At 20.5% G+C, this 15,926-nt stretch overlaps 1 protein-coding gene across 1 annotated transcript in view; it reads right to left on the bottom strand.

Moving 5' to 3' along the window:
* The window catches only part of LOC112595971, a 229,069-nt gene that overhangs the window by 29,138 nt on the left and 184,005 nt on the right, over positions 1–15,926 (bottom strand). Inside the window, exon 7 of the mRNA XM_025341395.1 lies at positions 11,674–11,911. Coding sequence (XP_025197180.1) covers positions 11,674–11,911 — 238 coding nt within the window. The remainder of the gene's footprint in view (positions 1–11,673; positions 11,912–15,926) is intronic.

Here is a 15,926-nt window from a genome sequence, read left to right as displayed (position 1 = left end):
TTGAATTGAATTTTGAATTTGGTTTTCAATTGGTTATTTTAATAAACTGGTAAATTGTATACCTTTTCATACCTACTTTTAAATTGTTCTCTATATTTTTTATTATAATCTACACGTAAAAATTATATAAATATTAGAATATAATGATGTATATGAATATGTATGCTACTTGTAAGTTCATAGTAATGTTGAAAAATATATATCTATTAATTTATTAAGGATGTACAATTTAATTTTACATAAAATGTATTAAATAAAATATAATTTGTACAAAAATGTGTGCTTAATGAGTATCTGAATTGGAATTGAAAATAAAACTGTGCTGATAAACGTAATTGAGAGGGTAAAATCAAACTTAAAATTTAAAAACAAAGGATATTTCAAAAGCTACTGTTTTGGAAAGTGTAACTCAAAGTAACACAACACTTTACCCATATTTGCATTCAATAGAATGTAAATTAACCTCATGAAATATTACCCTAAAAACACTCTAGAGAAGTATAATGCATGCATTTTTTTTTACTCTTATATGCATGAATGGAGGTATGAGTGATAATAAATATGATTATAATAAAATTTATTTTAATTGCTCAATGTAAAAAAAAAAATCTTAATAATATAAATACTCCTTTTTTGTGATATATTAAGTAATTTAACTAACAAGTAATATATATATAGTTTTTTTTTTAATAAAAAATTCAACAAGCTATTTTTTAAACATAAAAAAATTGCACTATGAACCAAAGAGTCAAGCAAATTAGAAAAAAACAATTTACACTTTATACTTTTTGATAGGAATCAGTGATGCAACCTAAATGTTTTGTGTAAGGATCCCAATCTAATTAAAAACAGTATCATTCTTTAATTTTAATTTTTTTTTTTTTTTTATTAACATGCATTTAAAATAGCATAATATAAACACACACATACATATATAATATATATATATATATATATATATATATTAATAATTATGTATAACTTATTTGATAGAATAAAAATTTTAATTTAAATGGTCTTATTAAAAATTCTCTATGATGCGACAATTCTGGCTAGGGTGTTAGGACCCAAAGTACATTCACTTAGATTTTCCATTGATAAGAATAATTATACAATAGGAATATTCATAGAGTATATAAATATATTAATTTTTTATTAAGCTTTTATCTGAAAACTCTTTAATTCATCAATGTTTATTATTTAAAATTCAGAGTAGAACGAAAAAACTTATAAATTACATATACATAAATATTTGTAAATATATTACAAAAATACAATATAAATAATAATCACCATTTATTTATTTATCTAAAATTAATCATTTAAAGCTATTTTAGGTTAAATTAGGTTATAAGTTAATATTTACTATGATTAAATTTAATAGATATAATCTATTATAATAAGATACAAATTACGAGTATGACATGTTATAAGGTTAGATTATATTTATGTTTATTTTAATGGCAGTTCTTCTAAAAACAGCTTTACACATTTTTTTTTTTTTTTAATTCTAGTGTAAATTAAAAAATTAAATAATCTAAGATATACTTAAAATTTTAAACAGAATTTAATTTAAAATATGAAGATATGAAGGTAAATTAAAAAGTTGTATAGATCTGATTATTATTTGAAGTTACTTATATACTAATTATATAAAACATAAATACTTAGAGATTTAGAATTATATAATACACATTGTAAGTATAATTTTAAACAATTTTAGTATAAAAATAAAATCAAAAATATTCGATACAATGTATTATTTAAAAATATCTGATCTTCAGTAAGAAGTAAGAAAAAAAAATATAATTATGATTAGTACTTTAAAAATACTTTTGGATTATACATTTTTTGCGAATGGATTTTATAGGAAAAAAAATATGTCGTAAGAAGTTTCAACTGAATAAAAATATAAATGTTATGTTTAATTTGTCTGTTTATCTTATATAATATAGGATTAATGGCTGTGATATTTTTAAAATACAACGGTTATTATTGTCAAAATGAAATTAGTTGAGTAGATAAAATATTTAAAAAAATAATATTAATATATCTATGTATTCAATTTAAATAGAAAAAGTCAAGTTAATATTTCCATGGGTTCCATTTTTTTAGATTAAAAGTCTCAAACTAGGTATATCGTAAAATAATGAAGGTTTTAAAAATTTTAATTTATCAATTTAAGATGTTCAAATACGTATTCATATTTTAATTAAATTTCTAAAGAAGCTATATTAAATGTCTAATAATATAAATCTATGACAGAAAAAAAACAGTGAATTATCAATCCCAGTCCACTTAAACTTAGTCACTTTTTAAAAAATATTGTAATATATACACGAGTATAATATATATAAATATAAATTATTCTATACAATGTTTAATTTTATTTGATCAAATTACAAATTTACAATTTATAAGATAACTGCCCAAAAAATTTCAAATAATCTATCTACTTGAACTATTATTTCAAAAATTGTATAACTTATTATATATTGTCAATGCATACTTGCTGTTATTAGTTTTTATCATACAACCCAGATTCAAATAAACACAATTTATAAAATATATTGAAGTTACACCTACAGAATAACTAAAATGCAATTAATTAAAATCTATGTAAGAAATTTTTAATTGAATAAAACTAAATTAAGTAAAAATAACAGGAGTTCATATCACTCAATATTTAAAATAATATCACTGCTTAATATTTTCATTAATGGCATTTTTAGATTATTTTAAATTTATTACAAATATGATACCAAGGCGTGGAAAATATATTATTTACTTAAAACTTTAATTTTAAGTCAGACTTTTTTAATAATAGGTATTATTTAAGTGATATTTATTTTTTATATCACTTGTTTTGGATGATACAATTAAAAGTTGAAAAAATAAAAATATTATAAAATGAATTGAGCAAAAGTGTATTTATGATTTCATTAAAATAAATGATTAGCATAAATATGTATGACATTTGTACATTTTTATAATGATAATCTCAAAATCAGGCTTATAAATTAAAAGAGATAGATGTGTATAATGATGTTTATGGAACATAAATGTAGATTATAATTTGTTAATAAATGTATGGCAAAAAAATAAAAATAAATAAATAAATAAATATCCAAGTAATTTTGTATTAATAAAATAATAAAATAAATTATTCATTTCACATCAGCTTATAAGAAATAAATAATTTTAAAAATAAAAAGTATCTCTAACCATGTTAACAACAATCAACGATATATATCAATATCTAAATTATCTTCTAGGAGATTTATATAGTAACTCAAAAATACTTTATTATTCATAAATATGCGTAAAACGGTTATATATACTACTATGTTCATCATTATATAATATAATAGGCAATTTAATTAAAAATTATGATATTTGCACGTATACATAAAATATAAACAAAAATATAGTAATAAATTAAAACAATTTGAGTGGGTTCCTCCATTATAAAATATTAAATAAAAATTACTTTATTTAATAATAAATATTTATAATATAAATGACGATATCATATCAATTATTATTTACCAGTCTACAAATAAACATAAACAGTCAACATAAAATGTGTTTTAATTTATCATAAATTGTATATTTCATGTTAACGTCCATTAAACTAATAATGTTAAATTCCATTATAACGAAATACGATATTTATTTTTCCTCTACATATTACAAACGTAAACATGAAAGTTGAATTTGAAATCCACATAGTATGATTGAATTGTACAACAAAACTTATACTTAATATTAAATATCAATTTATATCACTTAATTTAAACTTGATTCCAAGTAGATACTATCTATATTAATTTTAATTGTATACTGTTTATGAAAGTAACTGAATAAATATTTACATTTTTAATATATCTACTAGTATCATTTACATAGAATCCAATAGTTTGGCCTTTCAGTCCTTTGCTGTCATCTATAACTATTATTATAGTCTCCTTATATTCAAACATAAATACAATTAACAAATTTTAAAACTACAGTACAATCATATTACAAATATAAAATTAATTTCAAAAATTAACCTTAAGTAAATAAATTATATTTTAAAATTGTATATATTAAACATTTTTTTTCTTTTATATAATTATAATTAATTAAAATATCACTTTTTTTTTTTTTTTGACTTTTTAAAGGTTTGTGATTTTAAATTGAGTCGTTAGACATAATTTAGATTAAAATATAAAATGTTTTTAAATAATATTCAAAGTAAAATATTTTTATTACAAATTAATTTCTTTAATTAAATTATTTGTTACAAGATACATTCTAAGGATCTCAGTATGTTGAAAAAGAATGTTAGTTATTTACTTATTTCCGAAAAAATTAACCTTCTACCTTTTAAAAGTTTAAATTGGTTTATTGTTAAATAAAAACTCCAATTCCATTTACTGTTATTTGGTTCATTTTTGAAGAATCAGATAATTATTAAAAAAGGACGTTAGATTTATACGTCGATAAATATAATTATTTGTATTATATTGTAGTTAAAATGTATAACAATGATAATAATTAATAACATTTAACATTTAAATACATTTTACTAATTTAATAATAACGCTAATATATTAGTTATACTCGTAGTATACTAATATTATGAAAATCAATGTTGAATTTGGAATAAGGTACACTACAATTTTTGTTAGCTTAATTCATCTCTAAAGAAATATACAGGTAATATCGTATTAGTATTTTAAGCGTTTATAAAATGTTCAATAGTAAGATACTCATTTAACGTACAAATTAATATCATTATAGCATACACTTAATATACTTAATAGAAATGTTTGAAACAAGGACGGTATTCATATTCATATTCATAAATTTGATTATACAATGATTTTACAGACGTGTATATATTTTTATGATTTACATTTTTTAAATTACAAGTTAAAATTTGTTTTAAATTTTAAAATATTTTTTAGAGTTTTTGATAAATATAAAGTGTTTTATGATATATATTTTTTGATTTTATGTTTGTTATAAATAACAAAAGTTGAATAACAATGTCAGTTTTATCGTTGCCAAAAGTTTGTGACGGATTGGAATGTACACTCATCAACGTTACATCAAGTTTATTTAAATTTCTAGTTATAAAATTATTTTCGTATGTGAATTTTTATGAGTGATAAATCAGACAGTTATTTTGTGTTAGAATACATCTGACAAGTTTGTAGGGTGCCACAATATACTTTTATATTTATATTAAACTGAACAAAACGTAGTGATGTATTACAATTTTTAAATAAGAATGGACAGAAGTATTTAACAAATAATTGCATAAAATAAATATTAAAATAGTGACAGTTGAAAACCTTGGAAAAAAATTCTTTCTGACTTATTTAGTAAATATAGTTTGGCAATTATTCGTACTTCATGTCTAAAATTTTAAATATGCATAATTGTATGCAATAAGTATAAACGTTTAATTTAAAAATAAACAGAGGTTTATATAAGCTATGGCAAAAAAAAATCATTTTTAGAATATTTATGAATATTATTTTTAGTTTTTAGTTAAAATTAATTAAATTAAACAAATTTAATTTTTCAGATATATATAATGTTTCATTTTTTGTTGTTGTGATGTATTCCTTTCTAAATAAAAATATAATATTGTGTTAGGTATTACTAATTTATAAAGTAAGTAAATAGTGTCGTTGCTAACGTATATAAAAAATAAATATTCTATATAACTATTGAAATAATCCTTGTACGATACGTGTTAAATTGTACAGATTCAATACATATTATAAAAAAAAAAAACACTAAATTTGCAAACACAACATAATATAGTATATACTGAGATACTGTAATAATAAACACATATATTCAAATCAAATATTATATTTATATGGGAAGTACAATAATAGCATGAGTTCTAATTGAATATTATAATTACATGGACATTTGTAGAAAAAATACTGTTATGCGACAGAACTTCGGCAGGTTTTTATATTTTTTATAAAAAAAACCTACAATTCCTAATGTAATTTAGATAATAACGTTAAATGCCTATCGAATTAAACTAATACGTAAACATTTTAAAACAGCCATTATAGGTTATATTGTAAAATTTAAATATTTTTTTTAATAAATTTACAATAATGAATAAGAAATTACATTAATGTTTATAATTGGAAGACAACTTTGATAACTTAGTTTAAGAAAATATTTAAATTTAGTTAAATATGTAAAAATAGATTCACAATGCACAAATATTATAAAAATTAAATTTTCCATTATCGAGATCTTATCTTTTATGTATGATATACGAGTTTTTTTTTTTACTTAATATTGCACGATTTTCGACATTTATGTGATATTTTTAGTGCTAATAAGATTAATCGATTTTATAAAGCGAATCCATTTCTAGTTCATAAACACGATTATCGATACAATTAGGGCTGATAAAGGTTTGAATTATCGTTAATATTATTACATATATTATTCATCATACCTTGAAAATAATGTGCATTTTATTTATGATGTTTCTCAATTAATATCGTACGCATTTTCTTATTTGAATGGAAATATCATTGTTGACTAATCATAACACAGTTATGGTCATTCCTTAATTTATGTTTTTGATGGTAATATATAAATATAAATATTTTTACTATGATAGATGTAAAAATATTTAAGCCAATATTTATTATCGAATTGGATAAGTTTGACTATATATTTTAAAATTTATAATTATTACTATAATTAGTAAAATCTAAATAAATTAGTTTAGTTCAAGAAAATGTTTTTATTATTAAATAATGTTTATAATAATTATAAATATGTTTGCGATTTGTATAAAAAAAAAAAAAAGAATTAGTTGCAGATAATTTTTATATGTCTTTTTTTCACAAAGCAAAATATAAACCTCTTAGTACCACAAGGAAAAGTTTATTTACCACTTGAGGCGTAAATAAGTTCTTCAATCTAAGTCATAACTTGAGAACTTTCGAACACTTTAATATTTACTTAGGTTTTACAGCTAATTTTTGTTCGAGTTATTTTCCCTTAAAAAAAAACAGTTTTTGGATCAATAGTGATATGGTTTATGAATTATTTTAATCCCAATATAGTTATCTTGATTCTATAATTACTTAAGCCTTAACCAAAATTGAGTTATAATCATATCAGATATTTTGTCTTAATATATATAAACGGACTTTATATTTATTTAATTAACTGAAAAAAAAACAATTTCAATACATAAATATAATACTTAGATATTATCAATTTTTCCTAAAAAATAATGAACTTATGATAATTTTTGTCAAGTGATTTTTTATAGACAATATTAAAGTATATAATTAAGGTTCTTAAATGCACTAAGTACGATAATTTTTGAATTAAATAAAATTATAAGAAAACTACCCCCTTTTATCATATATCACCCTAATGCGATACCAGAACAGTGACACCTTCTAAATTTTACCAAAATTACTTAATCGTGTAACTTAACGAAATAAAAAGATACTGTGTTAACTTTTCAAAATATATAATATATAATATTATATTATTGCCTATAAAAATAAAGACCCCCTAATGAATATATATATATATATAAATATTATACATTAATAATAAATAATTAATTTGAGATACATTAACAATTAATTTGGAAATATGCTATCTATAAATATTTTTAATCGTAAGTTAGTAATAATTATTTATTTAGCTGTTGGTGTAAAACCAGTTATAAGAGAAATAAATAATAATTATTATAACTAAATTTGTAGGTATTGGTCTTTGGTTTCTCAAAAGTGTAAAAACACAAATTATATTTTAAATGCTTAAAATTTAAATTATTTAAACTAATTTTGTGAGAATACAGAATTATGTTAATAGATAGATAAATAATTAAATAAAAAAAGCAGTTAAATATTTACAATTCATTACCATTTTTAAAAGGTTTTAGCTAATATAAAAATTTGCTTTCATCATTTTAGATTTTAGATAAGTGATAATTAATTGATTATACAATTAACTATATTTTCTTTTGTATACGTAGACAATTTATAAACATTTTTTTTTTTAATAACCAAAATTATATATAGTTTTTGGTAGTAAATAAGATCTAATTTATAATTTTGAAAAGTTAAAATGAAAAATATTAAATATTTTTTAATATGTTAAAAATAAAAACAAAAAAATTAGTAAAAATCGAAATTTTTACACAAAACCAGTCTTTGAAAAAAAATAGTTTTTGTTTTTTTTAAAGTAATTTAAAAATCAATAATCGTAAATACTTAAAATGTTTCAAAAATATGTATATCAACATTTTTTTAAACATGATAAAATTGTAGTATATAAATATTACAAAATATTTTGACAGTAAAGATTTGTTTTCGAAAAAATACCTTTTTTTTCTAGCAAAAAAAAAAAAAAAATAAAATAAAAAACTATACTGAAAATATAGTTTACACGCTTTTAAGTGATTTAACGATTCCAGATATCTTGTGGTAATTTAAAATATCGTTCGTTTGTACTTGAAACTTTTAATGTATATTATTCTACGTATTTATACTTTTAATTACATTTTAAATATATTGTTTTTGGTTTAAATTAATTTAACCTACTGTATTATTAATAATAAAATAATTTACTAAAAGATTGATATTACTTATACCATAAAATAAACTTAATAATATATGTTGACAGACCATCTCTATTTAGAATCATTTTTGATTTATCAATTCAAATTTAATTCTTCTCATACCGATTAATGATTTACTCAATAACAAGGTACCTATAATTTTATTTAATACCAACTGTAACAGTAGTTAATTTTTTCTCTCTTTTTCATGTTATTAAAAAAAACTTACGTTCCAAAGTGTTATTTATATTTTCACATATATATATATATATATATATATATATATATCATTTTTTTTTTTTATAAATTTAAAAAATATATCATACCAAATATTTAAATTTAAGATCATGAAACAAATCTATAGATTTATGCAAATACAAGTAATATAATAATGTATTCGTATTACAATATAAATGTTAAACTTAATCAATTATTGGAAATATTAAAGTTGTAAACCATACTCGTCAGTTAAGAAAATGAAGTATTTGTGTGCTTATAATGATTATTTATAATTTTATTTTATTTTGGAAACTGTTAAAAATACTATTTCAAAAACTTTTATGTAAATAATAAGCTATATTTAAAATATTCTATATTTATTAAATTATTATTTTATCTTAATGAATAAATTATTAATTCAAAAATAATTAAATCACAATACAATTGTATTTTCATTAATAATACTTAAAATGTAAGTTAACAGTATGTACATAAGTTATGATTAAAATTACAACAATGTATATTATTTTAATTTCAAATATTTTCTAAATAAAGTTATAATAAATAAATAATAAAAAAAATATATTATAGTTAGAAATTATTTTAGAGAAATACTAATAATGAATATACTTTTCATTGAAATATCCTCTAATTAATAAATATTAATTAAAAAGCTATAGCTTGAATAATTCTGAATAATTTACCTACAAATTTAAATTTGAATGCAATAATAACAATATTCATAAAAATCATAAACTAGTTCATATATTATATATTTGTAAGCCTATTAATTAAAGTAAGAACAAAAAAAATATAAAAATACATCAACAATTATTTTAATGATGGGTCACCCCCATTGTATGTATATTTTTGTTTATTTACATAATAATATGCTGATTGTACTAATCTTTAATATATTATTAATGAATTATAAAAATTTTGTTTAATTTGTCTGAGAATAAATCCTATTTTAGATATTGAATGAAGCAAAATTTTTAGTGTTACTGTAGTGTTATCTTTTTAAAATTTTTTAAAGTTCATTTAACTTCATTCTTTATTAGTTTTTTTAATTATGAAGAAAATCTACGTAAAGATTATTTTGAACAAATTTTATCTATATTAAAAAAAGTTTTAACTATCCCAAATTAAAATTATTTTTTGATAATTTAATCATTCATTTTGAGTTTTAGTGGCTAAGCCTATACAAATAATTATAAAATTATGTTTTCAATAACAAATATTGATGTCTGATAATTTTTTTCGCGACTTATGATTTATTTTAAGTATATTCTTATTGAAAAAAGTAAACAGTTAACTATTACATATGAAATAAGTAGATTTTTAAAAGATTTGTATACAGATAAAGTGGTTTAGAAGACATATATTATCTACCCGGATTAATATATATCATTAGAAATAACTAACAAATGCATAAATCACTTTCTCAACAATATAAAATGGGTTAATTATAATATTCTGTTCATAATTATAACTGAATAACTACGTAATAGAAATATCACCTAAAACTAGTTTGGGCTACAATAAATTGAAATTGTAAAGGGATACACATTTAATTAGCTTACACACAAATATATATATATATATATATATATTAATATAGAATAACTTAAAATAGCAATAATAATAATACATATTATATAATTGATACACTTACAAATGTTATTAAAAAATTAAATTTTTAAGAAATGGAATAATTATTAAAAATATTTTATTTTTTTAAATTTAAAATAAATGAAAATATTGCATGATTTAAGAATTTCGTAAAAAACGTAATTTGTTCAATTTTTACAGCTATTTATTATATTTGTAATGCCTATTTATAATGAACTTATCGTTACCCATCAGGAAAACTTATATAGTTTTTTAATATAATATGTCTTTAACATTTTTTGTTGAAAAAATTCTTAGTTAATACTAATTTATAAAACTGAAGAAGATAACAATTAAGTACGGTGAATCATAATATTTTAATATAATGTCTACGATTTACTATGTTTTTCCCCAAACAGACTATCGAAAATATGTAAAAAAAATCTCATTTTACTTTTAACTTAAGTTATTAAAAATATAATAATATTAAATGAGTATTTAAGAAATAACTGATTTTATTTATGTAATTTAATTGAATTCTTGAATATTTAAATTTTTATTTTAAGTATAGATTTTTTTTACAAACAGTTAACAGCAAACGAATTGAATGAAAGTGTTGTATCTGTAAAATCGAATAAAAATAAAAAAATTGAAGTTTCAATAATATTAATCTATAATATAATGTTTTTTTGTGTTTATCCAGTATTATAAATATTTAAAAAAATGTTTACTACACATTTTAGAAAAAAATAAATAGATTCTGTTCTAAACCATTATTTTTAAAATATTATCTATTAACTTCAAATATCTATAATTGTATGCATTAACTTTTTTCATAATGTGTAAACTAATTTTAAGATATAACTTATTTATATCATTAACCTATTTACACTATTACGATAAGGTGGTGTGAACTCAAAAATTAATATGTTATCAATAATAACAATAATATATTAAATTTAATGTTTTTTAGTAAACTTTGAATCAAACTAATAGTAAAATAAATTACTTAAATAAAAATATCAAAAACACATTATGAAATGCACTTAGTGATGTGGGCTGACAGATCGTTTCCGTTAAGAATATTTTTTCGTATATTATGATATAATATCATTGAATTCAAATTTAACATATCCATTACAGTGACCTACTCTACACCAACTATATAGCAGAGCAATATACACTTGCCCACTTATTTTTTCAGTTTTGAAATATCTTACCTTCGCTCACATAAACATTGACCGTGTCAGGTTCGGTGTATGGTGCTGTGCATGTGTAATTTCCCAAAGCTGACGGAGATGCCCCTCGAATAAATAACCTACTCTGAATGGTATTGTCAGGTTGTATGACTTCAGTAGTTACCATAATTGGACTAGGATCATCTTTCTTATTATTTTTAATATTATATATAGGAATTCCATTATGAACCCAAACTACATTCCTTGTTGACGATGATCCCTGAAAAAAAAAAATACCAATAATAACTTAATAATTGTTAAAATAATTATAATTAAGAATATTTTCATTTTTTTTTTTTTTTGTTTGTTTTTTTTTATATAATATTTCTGTATATTATATTTTAACTGTTTTAGTGCTGAAATTATTAATGTTATGTTATTTACTTTTTTATAACTCAACCCCTACTAAAAATTTAAAATAAGCAATTATTTATTAGTATATAACTAATGTTTATTATGGAGTTTTCCCTAAATATCAAAGTTTAATGTACCGTATTACGTATAGAAAAATAAATTTTAAATTTTTCCATAGATCAATTATAAGATTTTCTTAGAAATGGAATCTGACAATTTATTTAATGACAAGATATATTTGAAACATTCTACATAGCAGAATATATTTCCTAGTTTTTATTTTAACATAATCATTAGAATCTAAGTCCATGAATAACAAATGTTTACTAATTCATTGTACATTAATATTTTTTTTTCTTTCTAATAGTTAAAAATATAAATATACTTTTTTTGTTGATGTTTAAATTAATATAGATATTTTAAGTGTTAAAAATACATGTTGCCATATTTCAATTATGTTTACATTATTATATTTTTGTTTACTGGATAAAATATATGTGTTTAATTATCAACATTAGTTCCCATGTTTCACGTTGTTAGAGTAGTTCATAGTAAGTATTAGTAACGGTCCATTGAATAATCTTAGGCAATGAGAATGTGTTAAACAAGAATATTGTAAAAGTTTTCAGGAAATTTTAGAAAGGATTTTGTGTTAAGAATGCATCGTGTACTTCATATTGATGTAACTTTGATACTTAATATTATGGTGTTTAAATATATTTTTAATTTGTTCTTTATATATAATATTTATTTATTACTTATTATTAGACTTCTGATCAAGAATAAATGTATGTTTGTTTTTTATTAAAATGTTATATGTGTAAACGCCATTAAGTACAAATTGATTTTAGTCATTAAAAATATAAACGCATCTACTAAAAATATTTGCGTGGAGACCCATAAGTTAACGTTTTAAATTATAAATTTAATAAAATAAAATTTACAACTTTTTATAAAATTAAAACATTAATATAATAAATAGCACTTTGAAAACTGTATACTTTTTCATGGATAGGTCAAATCTCGAGTTTGAGTCAAGTGTGCAAATAAATGTTATTAAAAATGTTCTGTATAAATGATTAAGACTATAATGTTTTAAATTGAATAAACCCATTTTAAGATATTCATATAACGTACAGATAATCAAATTGGAGATTACGTTTTGTGACTTGGGGATAATTGTGGATATCATATTCACACATAACTTATAATATTATATTATTAATTTTCCGGAATTACTATTTCTGATTAGTTTTAATAATTTCACTCACCGATTAAAATAATTCAACTTATTTCATGAAAATTTATACAAAAATAACTATAATTCCACCTCATTTTTCTCCAGAGCTCTGTTATTAGCGAACTGTATAATGTATATGTTGGTTTTTTTTTTTATCCATACCGCGTAAGCGTAATGTATTCAGACAGAATGTTAATATAGCCTTAAATGTACTTTTTTAATTGATTTTCATAAAATATTTAGTTATTTTCTTGGTTTTTATGTTTGTTTTATTGTTATACTAGCTGTCCCGACACGGAATTTCCCGTGTATTATGAAGAAAAATAGTTTCTTTTTTGCATTTTCGTAGGCCGTATTTTAGTGTTTAATTTAATTGTATTAATAATGCTAATATTATATGGAGTTCACAATTTAATTATGTGTGGTAATTGTTTTAGCACTATTAGATTATACAGGATCGACGATCAACAGTAGATGTACCTAGTAAATTTTCACTTATTTCACATTATCTTTGGACTTGGACCGTCAACCGCTGGTACCAATAATTATTGTGTGTTGCAATCGCGGGTCGCCGATTACCTGTGACTGGTTTTATTAATACCAGTTCTTTAATTAGCGATAGTAGTTGGAAAAAAATACATGTATAGCTATATAAAATCTATACAAACTTTAAAAAACCACTCTTTTACCCCCTTAGAGGTCCAGTTTTGAAAAATTCTTTCTTTGTGCGCCCTTACATTGCTTAAAAAACCTCTATACAAAATTTCAAGTCTCTAGACTCTGAGGTTCGGTCTGGGTGATGATGAATGAATAGGGGCGGTCTCTTATTATATGTATAATATAGATTTATTAATTTTTACTTAATCATGCTTTATCACTATTATTATTGTAATACTTACTAAAACATACTTATTTTAATTTTGTTATTCATATATTTTTAATCTTTTTAAGTTATATCATTATTAAGTTAAGCAGAAAGTATATACAAAATTATTTTGTATTTTGATAAAGGGTTCTAAAAAGCCGTTTAATATAAATAAACAAATAAATAAATAAGTACGTGTATTTTATTATTCATTTATAATTTAACATTATTTACACAATCGCGCAGTAAAATATTATAATATAAAGCAATACAACTATAAATAATTACCAAAATCGTCTTCTATTAAAATAATTTATTAATGCTATAAACCTGTCATGGTACAATATTTTTTTTCTTTAGAAACCTAAGTGTATTTTTTTTTAATAATTTTGAATGAATCTCTATGATTAATTGTATATGGAAGTTTGTTGTGAATTGTTCGATCGATGTACAAATATGAGGATTCTGTGAATATCTTATGCATGATTAGTACATTTATTAGTAATTTTATGAATTAAAAAAAAAAAAAAAATATAAAAGATATAATATTAAAAAGGAAGTGCAAGATTCAATATCATATTTTAAATATTTTTATTGTTTATAAAAACAACACATTTATACGAATAGAAAATATTACACTACTATATACATTTATAAACATTTTTACAACTAGTTTTTAAGAATAAAAATATTTTTAATCGAATAAAGCAATCGTTAAAGAAAAATACAAATATTCAGAAATATAATTCGATTTTAGTGTAAAGAAACATAAAAAACCAAATGTTTTTATTTTTTACAACGTTTGAACGTTTTAATATACTATGTGTTATTTGTAAGCTTTTAAAATTTAAAAATTTAAATTTAATACAGCAATATTGTAAAATGTTTAAAGTATATAATATATATATATATTTTTTATTTTTAGTTAAACACATTAATTGGCAACTTAGAATCAGTAAATAAAGGCATATATCAATTTCACCAATTTCGTATCAACTTCAACAGCTACTAATTTCGTTAAACATAAATTCTAATATTTGAATGTAAAATTATTGAAAATTATAAATGGTCTAAGTGTTGGTAATTTATCTGTTGTCTAATTCTTAAATTCAGGTCTGCACTATAGAATGAACATTTTTGTTGAACATGTTCGTAAAAAATAGTATTGTGTTACTTAAATGTGCGCCGCGCGCCAAAATGTTCGCTTAAAAAAAAAATACTGAACATAAGTACTAAAGACATGGTTGAAAAAGTAGGTGAAAAAAATCAGTGCGATAATTATTGCTAAAAAATTAGTCATAAATATTATTAAACCTGTCAGCATTTATAATGAGTGAAATAATATAATCTAGCTTAATCTAATCACTTCATTTCATAGACGAGTACACTAGACACCAAAATAGTCCCGCTTTATAAATATGCTCTCTATACCAAGGACCGTTCTAATATTTGAATAGGATGCCTAGCATTCCAGTCGGTTCATAATCAAGGCGATAACCGCTCAAAAGTTCCTACCAGACATGATCATATTCGATCCAAAACTAAATCATAATTACTGTAGTCCCGTATACTTCATTATATAACCAATATTTACTTTATTTTAAATACCTATATTATATGGGTATTTAGTTATGATTTATTTAGTATCACTATTTTTTTTTTTTTTTTTTTTTATTTCTTTTTGCATTCTACATAAAAATTACTTTTAAAACTTGTTTAAAATCTTAACATGTCTATAAATGATTACAGTAAACCATAGGTAGCTTTAAGGGGTGG

Source organism: Melanaphis sacchari, unplaced genomic scaffold (genome assembly GCF_002803265.2).
Source record: "Melanaphis sacchari strain LSU unplaced genomic scaffold, SCAv2.0 Contig2_pilon_pilon, whole genome shotgun sequence".
Taxonomy (NCBI): domain Eukaryota; kingdom Metazoa; phylum Arthropoda; class Insecta; order Hemiptera; family Aphididae; genus Melanaphis; species Melanaphis sacchari.
The sequence above is the reverse complement of the archived record's forward strand: the minus strand, read 5'-3'. Positions and strand labels throughout refer to the sequence as shown.